General features: G+C 48.3%; 1 protein-coding gene across 1 annotated transcript; it reads right to left on the bottom strand.

Annotated features, from left to right (window-relative positions):
• Positions 1-1,995: 1,995 nt before the first annotated feature.
• Pglyrp2 (peptidoglycan recognition protein 2) lies at positions 1,996-11,308 on the bottom strand. The gene is made up of 4 exons (XM_059251912.1): positions 11,116-11,308; positions 7,242-8,246; positions 6,218-6,428; positions 1,996-2,203 (listed from the first exon to the last, which is right to left on the bottom strand). The coding sequence occupies exons 1-4, from the start codon at positions 11,180-11,182 to the stop codon at positions 2,134-2,136; spliced, it is 1,353 nt and encodes a 450-aa protein (XP_059107895.1). The 5' UTR covers positions 11,183-11,308; the 3' UTR covers positions 1,996-2,133.
• Positions 11,309-13,122: the final 1,814 nt, after the last annotated feature.

The raw sequence follows: 13,122 nt of genomic DNA, 5'->3' as shown, positions 1-13,122 counted from the left end.
ACTACATCAAACTGGGAGGCTTTTTGTTTGCAGTGCTGGAGGTGGAACCCCAGTCCTCAAATATGCTAGACAGACATTTACCTCTGAACTGTATCCTCAACCCAACGAAGGCGGGTGGTACAGTTATGAAAGCCAACAGCTGTGTGCATAGCCGGATATTCCTGTTCTTGTATGTACATACTTTAGACAGGCCCACCTCATGCAAACCACTCGGTGTGTACATGCGCTATTCCATGTTCTGCCGAGTTGGGGGAGCGTTGTCCATTTACAGAGGTCAGATGAGGATGTTGTCAAGTGTGCTGCTCTATACTCTCTGCCTTATTCTCTGGAGACGGGATTGCTCACCAGACTTGAAGCCTGACTGGCAGTCAGCAAGCCTCAGCAATCTTCCTATGCCCACCCTTCACAGCACTGGGTTTACAGGAGCATTTGGCGGCACCCAGCTTTTCACAGGAGTAGTGGGGATTTGAACTCAGATCCTTGTGCTTATCTGCTGAGGTGTCTCCAGAGTTCTTCAGTTGTATTATTTTGCTGCATACTGCTCCTAAGATTTTCCTTTCTCTTTTCCTTTGCTTTTCTAGTGCTGGAGATGAAAGCCAGGGCCCCCAGTATACTGTGCAAGTGCTGTGTCACTGAGCTACAGGCCCAAGCTACATTTTTGTTGCACGATTTTTTTTTTAGGATATGGGGTCCAATCTGTTCATCATGTGATAAACAATCCCAATGTGCCACTAACACTCCCTGAAAGTGGTCCTCTACCCCTGACCCAGGTTCTCTGCCTCCTAGGCTCAAGGATGACAGTGAAGGGTATGTTCCATGCTGTTTTCCTGTAGAACTGAGTTCTGCTGGTCTGCAGTGGAACCTGCCTTTTGTTTTGTTCTGTTTTTGGAGACAGGGTCTCACTGTGTAGCCCTGGCTGTCCTGGAATTCACTCTGTAGACCAGGCTGGCTTCGAACTCACAGAGATCTACCTGTCTCTGCCTCCCAAGTGCTAGGATTAGGATTAAAGGCATGTGCCACTACCTTGAGGTGGGAACTTGCCCTTTTTTTTTTCTTTAAAGATTTATTATTGTAGATAGTGTTCTGTCTGCATGCATGCCTGCATGCCAGAAGAAGGCGCCAGACTTCATTATACATGGTTGTAAGCCCCCATGTGGTTGCTGGAAATTGAACTCAGGCCCTCTGAAAGAACGGCCAGTGCTCTTAACCTTTGAGCCGTCTCCCAAGCCCCCAGGAACCTGTTTTTTAATACTGCTTTCCCTGGCTACTTTTCCTCCAGGCTTTGATTTCTCACTCCCCAACAGGAAGTTCTAGGGTTGCCTCCAAACCATTTTATACTAAAATTTATTTGTTTTTGTTTTCTTACTTCTGTGGTAGAGATTAGCTTCTAGCCTTGGTGGGAAACAAAATACAGTGGCCCATTTTCAATACAGAAGTCCCTTAGATGAGCTTAGGTTTCACATAAGTAGAAGGCATTGGGTTCCTTTTCCTAACAGCTTGTGCCTTCTTGTGTGGCTAACCTTCTTTTCAAACCAAAGGTTATTTACAGATTGGAGACACAGGCAGCTTGCTACATTATGACTAAGGCCATACATTGAAAAAAGGGGGAAACAACTTTTGAGTAGAATCATTAAAAAAAAAAAAAAAAAAAAAAAAAAAAAAAAAAAAGACCACTTTTCTCCTAAGGGAGCTTGCTTGCCGTTTTCGTTCCTCAGGACCCACAGCTTCAAAGCAATCCTTCTTCCTTAAGCTCTCAAATGCCATGATTACACATGTGAGCCCCCACATCCAGCTTTGTTTTGTCCTGCTGGGCAGTGATAGTACACGCCTTTAATCCCAGCACTCAGGAGACAGTGGCAGGGGGATCTCTATGAGTTCGAGGCCAGCCTGGTCTACACTTTGAGACCCTGTCTCGAAAACCAAAAACAAAACAGCTTCTTGTCAACTAGGTTCTCTGCCGCTCAGCCACACACTTTGCTTGCATTTTGGTCGGAGTTGGCTTTTTTTCTTTTTATTAAGTTTTTTTTTTATTCATTTACTGAGTTGGCTTTTGAGCAAAGCCTAAGTAAGACGATTCTCATAGAGATTTCCTTTCAGCGGTCCCTTTATTGGAGGTCTGTGGTCTGTGGCTGCTCAAAGAACCATCAGGAATAGAGCCTCCTGGATCTCCAAGGTTCCGTCAGAGGAGTTTTTGGTTTTCAGCCTAGAAGAAGTAAGAGAATATGAGACTTAGGGTGTGTGTACAGTTGGGTCTCCCCTCCTTGCTGTGGAATCTTGGATATGGGACAGACTGGGGCCCCAAGTGAAGGAGTGGACAGAAAGCTGACTGTGGTTGGGTGTGGTGGGGAAACATTTATAATCCCAGCACTTGGGAGGCTGAGGCCAAATGGTTTTGAAAGTTCAAGGTTAACATTGGGCCAGCCGTGGTAGCCCACGCCTTTACCACCTTTAATCCCAGCATTTAGGGGGCAGAGGCAAGTGGATCTCTATGAGTTTGAGGGTACATGGTGGAAACCTTGTCTAAAAAAAAAAAAAAAACAAAACCAAATCCAGGTTCCATAACAAGTCACTATTACACAAACCAAACCAATCGCAAACCTGTCTGCTGGTAAAGGCGGGAGAATAACATAGCTTAAGGAAAAGGAGTGGCAAGGTAAGTAGAGACTGGAGGGTCAGCCGTTCAACATCTTCCCTCCTGGGCTTGGCTTGTCTCAAAACGGGAAACCTTGTCCCAACCCCAAAGCGACGACCGGGGGATGGCTCAGTCAGCTAAGGGCTTGCCTTGCAAATGTGAGGACCCAGGTTTGACCCCCAGAACCCACATAAAGATGCTGGCCAAAGTGGCAGCTTCCAGTCCCAGCACTGGGCATCTGGAGACAAGGGGACCCTCGGGGCCAACTAGCCAGTAAGCCTAGCCTGTTCGGTGAGCTTCAGGCCAGTGAACTTCTCAAAGGAAGTAGATGGTTTTCCTGAGGATGGCACAGGAAGTGGTCCTTTAACACCACAGATATCAGAACACACGCTCACACACACACAGACATGCATTAAAAAGAAGAAAAAGAAGTAGCAGTTGGATGTGATACACGAGGAAACCTTGAGATCTCAGCACTTGAGGTGGAGGCCAGCTAGGGCTAAACCTCAAGACTTTGTTTCACAAACAAAACAAAACAGACACAGGTAATGGGATTGTCCTGGTGTGGTCAGTTAGTGCTTTAAGTCAGAGTCTAGAATGAGACCTTTAGGCTGGCTGTGCTGGCTATGTCTAGATTGCTTCAATGTAAGAATCTTCAGGAGTCTTGGCAGGTAACCCATAAAACAAACCAAAACCAAAACCACAAGAATCTTCAGGAGGCGAGGCTATCAAGACCCCTTCCGTTGAGATGAGCAGAGGAAAGCAGAGCAGGGGTAGGGACTGGACTGAGGTTGTGCAGGCAATCGTTGGTGGGGACAGGGTCATAGTTCAGGTTAGTGTTGTGTGAACAGAGGCTTCTGGATGGGAGGCTGGAGTGAGTTCTAGGCTAGGTGGCCTGGGATAAGGTAGTGTAGGCAGAAGGGTTTTGACTTGGGCTTCGGTAAAGCTTGATAGTAAGGACCTAAGACAAATTGCTCTTCAGATGATAGCTTTATTTGAGTAGCACCAGGCCACAAACAATCCTGACAGGGCCTTACAGAGAGAGAAATTTCAGTTCCAAAACACCTTAGGAGTTCCTGGCTCTGACATACTTCAGGGGTGAGTGTGGGGCTTGGGAGCTAAGAGTGGGTATTTACACCATGGTCTACTGCCAACCATCAGGAAAGCAGTCAAGTACTAGATAAGATTTTGTTAGCCGGGTGGTGGTGGCACAGGCAGAGCCATGTGGATCTCTCTGAGTTTGAGGCCAGCCTGGTCTACAGAGCAGGTTCCAGGATAGTCAGGGCTACACAGAGTAACCCTGCCTCAAAAAACAAAACTTATTTTTGGACAGGGTTTACTCTGTGTATCCCTGGCTGTCCTGGAACTTGCTCTGTACACCAGGCTGGTCTTGAACTCAGAGGTCTACCTGCCTCTGCCCCTGCCTCTGCCTCTGCCTCTGCCTCTGCCTCTGCCTCCCGAATGTGGGATCAAAGGCTTGTGCCACCATGCCTGGCTTAAATAAGAAGGTAAAGTGGGAGGCGGAGAGATGGCCAGCAGTTAAGAGCCCTTGCTGCTTCTGCAGATGACCCAGGTTCTGTTCCCAGCACCCATGTCAAGTGGCCCACAAAGGTTGGTAAACTCCACTACAGGGGATCTGATTTCCACTTCTCGTCTCCTTGGGCACTGGCACGCATGTAATGCACATACATATATGCCGACACATACAAATAAATCTTTTTTCAAAAAAAGGGTAAACTTATAATTCAAGGTTGCTTTAGTGTTATATAGCGATTTCCTATAAATCGAAATAGTCCCTAAAGGAAAGAATTAGGGCCCCTCATCCAGGTTGGTTAGATGGAAACTTAAACAACTTGGGGGGGATGGGGGGGAGTGGGGGTGGGGCAAGATGGGGGACGGGACTGACCAATGCAGCTGCCAAAAACTGCCCAGAGGGGATCCTCCACTAGTGAGCTGCCTGCAAGTCATGTAGAGAGAGCTTCAGGGTTGCAGCTTTTCATGACTCATGTTGAGGCGGCTGTTCCCATGATACAGCTGTTTTTAAGTCATCCTCCATCCTGTAAGGAACCCCTCCTCCACACTCCTGCAAGTTACCTCAGTGAAAACAACCAAGTTGGGCTTTGTAGAGAATTGTTACTTTGGAAGGCTCCCTATTTGAGGTGTGTATCCCCGGGAAGACTGTCATAACTCCTGGACACGAGTGTCAGCATCAGAAAGGCAACAGTAGCCTGCTATACAATTTCAGAGAGACTTTCGGTGGGTGTGGCCTGATTTGGGGGGGGGGGAGCTGGGCAGCTGGAGGCCTGTAATCTAATAGGTATGAGTAATGAAGATCAGACTGAGGTTATAAATCAGAGGGGTGATAGCAGAGATGTGAAGAGTTAGGCAAAAGAAAAGATGGCTGAGGCAGGGCCAGAGCTGAAGTCTTGTCGTCAGAATAGACAGGACAGACAGACGATGCCATGAGTAATGACTGAAGGCAGGGTCTGGCTCCTGGCCCCTGGCTCGTGCTTCGAAGGCACAGGGGTGACAGGCTAAGCTCAGGCACACGGACAGGCAGACTCACCTCCGTGAAGTGAGGCCAGGTGCTCAGCAGGGTGAAGAGCGCATTCCCCGGGCAGTCAGTGCGCACCAGTTGGCGGTGTCCCAGCAGCTTGTAATCTGCCTGCAAGTGGCCTGCGCGAATGGCGCAGCTCGGGAGCACGTCGCGCACAGTGTTCAGTGCTGCGTCGCTGGGCAGCGACCCCGTGTAGTTGCCCACGAAGGCCACGCCGAAACCGCGAGAGTTGTGGCCGCGCGTATGCGCTCCCACCCAGTGCCAGCCGCGGCCCTCATACACGTAGCCGTCGGAGCCTACCACGAAACTGTGGAGGGGATGGGACATAAAGTGTAGAAGGGCGGTTATGCCCCTTACCCGGCCACACCCCAATCTTGCCACGCCCCATATTCTGTCCCTGTGCCATATGACACCAAGTCATATGGATGAATTGGATGAAATGTTTCATCCAATTCAGTATCAATTCAGTACCCCAGAAACCTTTCTTGCAGAATGATGCGGAATGCCTTAATCATAGCATTCAGAGAAAGAAGCAGGCAGAACTTCAAGAGTTCGAAGCCAGCTTTTTCCACATAGCGAGCTCCAGGCCAGCTATGAGACCTTGTCATATTAAAAAAGAAGAAGAAAAAATGGCAGCCAGGTGGTAGTGGCGCACACCTTTAATCCCAGCACTCGGAGGCAGAGGAAGGTGGATCTCTGAGTTTGAGGACAGCCTGGTCTACAGAGTGAGTTCCAGGACAGCCAGGGCTACACAGAGAAATTATGTCCGAAAAAACCAACAAAAGCCTTACCTTTTCTAAATCCATCCCTAAGAACTGGACAAGTGCCTTTTCACTCTTCTTCCCTCTCCATCCTTTGCCAGATTTATAGCCCCACCTCAATCCGGGACCTTGCTCCTGATCCTGACCACCTCCTGGTTCTTGACCACGCCCACTACAAACTCCTACTTCTACTTTCCAGTAGTCTCCGCCCACTTGTTTTACTCCCTGCCTTCCAGCCTCTCCCACAGTGGCCTAGGCCAGGTCCACCTGTAGCCGATGTCATCCCAGTGGCGCACGTCCTGGTGGAAATGCTGCATGGAGCGCATGTTGGCGGCGCAGCGCTGGAAGGTGGTGCAGGGTGGCGCTGGCACGTACGTGTGATGCACATATAAGAATCCCAGCGGCAGCCTGAGTGGCGTTGGGTTGCCTCGATAAGGTGCGGCTCCCCAGCGACAGCGAGGGAGAATGGCTGGGCATCCTTAAGGGGCAAGGGAGACTCTGATCATCAAGCATTTCCTTCTGGAAGACTGAATCTCTATTAAAATGAACTTGTAGGCATCCCTCTGGCCTCCAGGATTTGGCAAGAGTCTAGTTTTAGGCCAGGGAGATGGCTCTGAGGGCACACACATGACAGACAGACAGACAGACAGACAGATAGATAGTATTGGGATCTACAATGTGTTCTACCACTTCCAGGAGAAAGCCCAAAAGTGTGAACATAATGGTGCATCCCTGTTAATCCCAGCATTTGAGAGATTAAGGAAGGGGGTTTGCAAGTTCAAGACCAGCCTGGGTTATGTAGACCTTGTCTCAATAAAACAGGTAAAAAAAAAAAAAAAATCCGACCCCATGGGTTGACTTTCAATTGTGTGCTACCGTGTGTGTGTGTGTGTGTGTGTGTGTGTGTGTGTGTGTGTGTGTTCGAGCTCAGGGTATCCTGAAGCCCAGGCTGCCCTTGATATCTCTTGATCCTCTGGCCTCTACCTCTTAAGAACTGGGATTACCAGCGTTCACCACTATGTACAGTGTACTGTGGTGATGGGGATCGAATGCAGCATCGTATGCATGCACTCTACCAACTGAGTTATACTCCCAACCCCTTTTTCTAAAAAAATTAAATCAAATGAACTCCTATTTATTCTTCAAGGACCAACTCTTGCATTTCTTTGACCATGTAGCTGTTCCTATCTACAGACTCTGCTGTCCCCCCTGGATTTCCTGGGCCTTGGATCCCACTGACGGCAGCAGGCTGAGAACATCTATTTTATGAGGGGCCAGGGGATTTCCTTACCCAGGAAAGTCTCAGTGAACTCCTTGGTAGCTAAGGTGGCTACCTGAGCCAGTGCTTCTTGGCTCATGTTCTGCAACTGAGGTTGTCCTGGCTCCAGCCTCTGTAGCAGAACAAGGGCCTTCCACACCTGCTGGGCCAGGGCAGCAGCTGAAGTTAGAGCAGCCCCATTCTGCCTTCGGAAGTTACTTCGGAACCTTGGCTCTCCAGCCACCCCAGCTCCATAGTACTCTCTCAGCAGGTGGCTGAGGGGTGGCCGGGGCCTAGAGACCTGGCTCAAGTGGTCCCCAAGGAGAGCTCCATCCAAGGCACCATTGAGGAAAGCCATGGTGAGCCTGGATGCCTTGGGATCCAACAGTGTGAAGACCCTGGGGGCAGAAAGCTGGTTCCAGCAACCCTCAGTTCCCAGGCCTGGAGGACTCCGAGTCTGGGAACCATGGAGGAATGCCAGACCCAAGTCTCCAGCCAAGATGACTGCCAGGAGTCTGTCCACAGTGGTGGGAGTCTTGGCTTTGTCATTTGGTAAAGTGGCTCCAGCATCTGTAGAAGAGGCATTTGTGGAGGCATCCATGAGTCCTGACCAGATGGCTCCAATGTTTGTCAAGGTGTCTCCAGCATCACAAGGGGTGGCCAGGCAGTCTGAAGGCCAGTTGGTAACACCGTGCCCTTGCAAGCCAGCCTCTAGCCCAATCAGTAGAGGCTTCACGGCTACAGTGGAGCCATCCGGTGCTAGTACCACTCCGTATTCCTGCCCATCCTTTACACTATGTTGGGCCACTTCGGAAATCAGGGCTTGAAGCTCTGGGCTCAGTGAGTGTTGTGGCTCTGTAGTGTTGTGGCTCAGTGCCTTCCGCAGCAAGTGCTGGTCAAGAGAACTGTGGGGGCTGGAGTTATTGGCTGAGAGAATCCACGCAGAGGCAGTGCGGTTGGCCTCAGTCATCAGTACCTTTTGCTCAAGCTCAGCCAGGGCCTGGATGATGGAGTCCATGACCAGGGGTAAGGAGGATGCTGCAGGAGGAGAGAATGCGTCAGCCCAGCAACCCAGCTCCACTTGTTCCTGAACCTCCCCCTGTTCATGTCACATTTTCCTAATGTTCCTGCCTCTCCATCCGACACCACTGTGATCAGCACTGTGTTGTGTAGAGGAGGAAACTGAGGCACCCAGACTATTGCCTGTTGGTTAAGGAGGTTGGACTGTCTATGAACACTGGGGAGCCATGGCAAGATTATGAGCAGGAAAGAGGCTTGGCCAGGTTGGCATTTGTGGTGGTTTAAACCGGAATGTCCCCCATAGGAGCATATATTTGAATGCTTGGTCATTAGGGAGTGGTGCTACTTGAGAGGGATTAGGAGGTGTGGCCTTGTTGGAATAAGTGTGGCCCTCTTGGAGGAAGTGTGTCACTGGGGGTGGGCTTTGGGGGTTCAGAAGCCCAAGCCAGGCCCAGTGGCTCTCTCTCTTCTTCCTGCTGCCTGTGTGGATCCTGATGTAGAACTCTCAGCTCCTCCAGCATAGTGTCTGCCTGTGTGCCACCATGCTTCCTACCATTCTAATTATGGACTAAACTTCTGAAACTGCAAACCAGCCCCAATTAAATGCTTTCCTTCATAAAAGTTGCTGTGGTCATGGTGTACATTCATAACGATAGACTAAGACATCACTCTAAGATTGTTGTTTGGGCTATTATATGGAAAGGATTTTCAAGGTGCTAGGATAATGAGGGGCAGACAGTAGAGAGGTAAGAGAGGAAGATGGCTGGTGGTGTAGTGTTGGCAGTGAACAAAAGCGTGGAGATTTTCTACATATGTAGGGGTAAAGACAGGTCATTTAAAAATTACTCTTGGGACTGGAGAGATGGCTCAGAGGTTAAGAGCACTGACTGCTCTTCCAGAGACCCCAGGTTCAATTCTTAGCACCTACATGGCAAGTCACACCTGTTTTTGTTACTCCTGTTCCAGGGTTTATGACACCCTCACACAGACATACATGCATCCAAAACACCAATGCACGTACATAAAATAAAGATAAATTATTAAAAAGTTACTATTATTTTAAGGTTTATATTTTTTATTTTTAATTGTGTGTGTGTGTGTGTGTGTGTGTGTGTGTGTGTGTAGGTGCATGTGGAGGCTAGAAGTTTTAGATATTCTGGAGCTGGAGTTACTGGTGGATGTGAATCATCTACTGTGGGTGCTGGGAACAGAATAGGGGTCTTCTGCAAGAATGATGCACTGTGGAGATCCACCTGCCTCTGCCTCCTAAGTGCTGGGATTAAAGGCATGTGCCGCCACTGCCTGACTGAAAAAGGCTATTTGTTCAATGTTCCATTGTTTTGAAGAGATGTCATGACCACGGTAAAAAAAAAAAGAATGGTGCACTGTCTTAACCACTGAGCCATCTCTTCAGCTCAGACAGTTTTTGGTGACATATTAGAACTGGGCAGTTTTAGAAGGAAAAGTGTGTTGAAGGATACCCAAGGGTTATGTAGCAATTTTCTCTAATCTGAAGCCTCTTACTAAGGCTCAGGAAGTAAACCAACTTGGAAGTCTCAGGAAACTCCTAAAACCCAGAAAAGTTAAGAGGTTCCTCTCCCATTGTTATATAAGCAATAGCAACTGTAAGGAAGAAGAGATGTTCCCACCAGCCAAGCTGCCTGGAAGTTCAGCAGGGAGCTACAGGAATGCAGCTTTTGTGAGTCATCATTCATGCTGGGGTGGGCTTTTTGGTGATGTCGCTGCATTTGAATCACCCATGTTCCTATAAGCAACCCCAGTAAGCTCACTGGCTTACTGAGCTAGATTTGAATGGAATAATTTCTTTGGTCAACCATACGTACCCTATGTGGAGCATAAGATGTTCATTATGGCTTCAGAAGTAGTCACACGACACCAAGGAAGCTGAGCATGACTGCTCATGCCTGTAATCCCAGCATTCAAAAATGCTGAGGCAGGAGGACCACCACAAGTTCAAGACTAGCTTGAACTACACAGTACTAACCCATCCCGCCTACAAAATGAGACCTTGTCTCAAGCAAACAGACACACAGACTGATGGGCAGACAGACAAACAGCCCATGGGGAAGAAGAGAATGGATTTTTTTCCCTCTTCAAAGAAACAGAATTTAGATGTTAGGATACCAGGTCCAGAGAGGAGTTAGGGGTTGTTGAATAATTGCCAATGTTTATTTAAACCTTTACTATGTGCCAGCGGTCACTCCAAGTGACATATATAACTTATTTAATCCTCACAGGATATTATAAGGAGTGTCTCGTTAGCTTCCTGCTACAGATGGAGCATCTGAAATGGAGAGGACATGTTAGCTGCTTCAGGCTACACAGATAGAAAGTGCAGGAAGTATAATTTGAATCTGGAAAGGCAGGTTGTTTAGTTTGTCGCAGGGGCTTGCAATATAGTGTAGGCTGACCTCTCACACTTTATATATCTCAGGCTAGCCTCAAACTCATGATCCTCCCTCCTGCCTTAGCCTCCTAGGTTCTGGGGATACAGACAAGTGTTTCCACACCCAGGGCGTCCGGGCCATTTTAATCCCTATACCCTAGTGTCTGGAATCTGTGCTCTTCCTTGGGCAATTCATTCTGTAATTTTGTTTTCTCTTAAAATATCCTGTCTTTTCTGCTTCTCAATCAAACACAGCTCTCTCTACTCCCATCCTCATTGTGTGAGTCCCTTTTCTGGGAAGCTACCCTTAATTTTTGCTCCCAGGCCCCCAGGTCTTCTCTCTGGCACTCCTTCCTTGACTCTATGGGGGTTGGAAACGTGTGGTGTCCTAACAGCAGTTTGCTAAGAGCTGGATCCTTGCCCCACTAGGGTTCAACAAAGCAAGCACCCCTCCCCCCAGGCCTCTGCCCTTGGACTCACCTGTCCCTGGCTCTGGCCACAGCAGCAATCCAAGCAGGATCCAGAGGACATCCCTGGCCTTCATCATTGTGGGGCTCCACTACCAGGGCAGAGGCCCAGCAGAGAACCTCAGAGGTGCTGGGAGGAGAGAGGTGCGTGAGAACCGACCCGACTTATCAAAGTGCAGCAGGAGAACACACTCACCCCAGCTGAGTTAAGGGCGGGAAGCAGCGAGTGTGGGAGCAGAGAGTCTGGGTCAAGGTTATTTGGGTCTCAAAGTCTCCCCTATCCTGTCCTGTCCCCGCCCAGAGTCACATGATAGGTCAAAGACAGATCCAGGCCAAGAGATGCCTGTAGACTGGGAAGTTCAAACTCCAGAAATTTTTGTGCCCCCTTTAAAAAATATGATTAATTTTTTTCCAGTACTGGAGATTAAACCTAGGGCCTTATGCATGCTAAGCAAGCACTGTACCTTTGAACTATATCCCCTGCTCCCCTTTTACATTTTATCTTATTTTATTTAAAAGGCTTTAGTGAGTTCAAGGCCAGCCTGGTCTACATAGTGAGTTCCAGGGCAGCCAGGGCTATGTAGAGAGACTCCGTCTCAAAACAACAACAACATAAAACAAAACCTACTCCTATGTTTAAGCTAGGTAGTAGCTCATGCCTTTAATCCCAGCACTCTGGAGGCAGAGGCAGGCAGATCTCTGAGTCTGAGGCCAACCTGGTCTATGGAGAGAGTTCCAGGATAGCCAGGACTACACAAAGAAACCCTGTCTCGGAAAAACCCAAATACATATAAAGGCTTTTCAGTTTGAATTTGAATGTATTATTATTGTATGTGTGGGTAGAGTGTATGGTCATGAGGTGGGGGTGTGGGTATGTGCATGTGCCATGGCATGCAAGTGGAGACAGAGGACAGTTTTTGGGACTCAGTGTTCTCCTTCCACTTCAAGATCTAGAGATAGAACTCAAGCTATCAGGCTTGCACAAAAAATGCCTTTATCCGCCAAAACATCTCTCCAGTCAACTGGTTTTTAATTGTTAACATGTGTTTGTATGTATGTGGGTTTTTTCGTTTGGTTGGTTTTTTATTTTTCTTTGTTTGTTTGTTCAGCTTTACTTTTTTGTTTCCCAGACAGGGTATCACCATGTAGCCCTGGAACTCTGTAGACCAGGCTGGCCTCAAACTCAGAGATCCACCTGGGATTAAAGGCCATGCCACCAGTGCTGCCTACCGCCTCCCCCACCCCAGACTGTCTGTGGGTTTTTGAATAAGAGAACAATGCCTATGAAAGACAAAAGAGAGCATTGGATCCCTTGGAGCTGGAGTTACAAGCTGTTGTGAGCTACCTGATGTGGGTACTGGGATCTGGATTTAGGTTCCCAGCAACAAGTAAAGTAAGTACTTTTTTTTGGAGATGTATACCTTTATTCCCTGAATTCAGGAAGTGGAGGCAGGAGGATCAGAAATTCAAGGTCACCTGTGGCTGCATAACCAGTTCAGGGATATGTGGCCCTGTCTTAAAGTCCACTAATTCATTGCTTTCATTAATTAATTTAGTAGCCACACTTCCTTCTTTTATTATAGCTGGCCTCCTTTCAGATGGCCTGTACTCATATTTCACGGATAAGTCAGCTGTGGTGGCACAGGCCTGTAATCTAAGCATTTAGGAAGCTAAGGCAGGATAAAATTTGAGACCGTCTGGAGCTGCATTGGAAGGTCCTGACAAAGAGAAGAAGTGGGAGGGGCCGGGGAGAAGACCCAGTGGGTAAGAGCTCTTGCTATGCAAGCATGAGGACCTGGGTTCAAATTCCCAGAACCCTCCTGAAAAGTTGGGAATGCTGGTTGGTGGTGGCACATGCCTTTCATCCCAGCACTCAGGAGGCAGAAGCAGATGAGTTCGGGGCCAGCCTGGTCTACAGAGTGAGTTCCAGGACAGCCAGGACTACACAGAGAAACCCTGTCTCAAAAAAAACAAAAACAAAAACAAAAACAAAAAAAAAACAAAACAAACCCCCCCCCCC

This window comes from Peromyscus eremicus, unplaced genomic scaffold (assembly GCF_949786415.1).
Source record: "Peromyscus eremicus unplaced genomic scaffold, PerEre_H2_v1 PerEre#2#chr22_unloc_1, whole genome shotgun sequence".
In the NCBI taxonomy this organism is placed as follows: domain Eukaryota; kingdom Metazoa; phylum Chordata; class Mammalia; order Rodentia; family Cricetidae; genus Peromyscus; species Peromyscus eremicus.
Note: the sequence above shows the minus strand (reverse complement) of the source record. Positions and strands in the feature narration are given on the sequence as shown.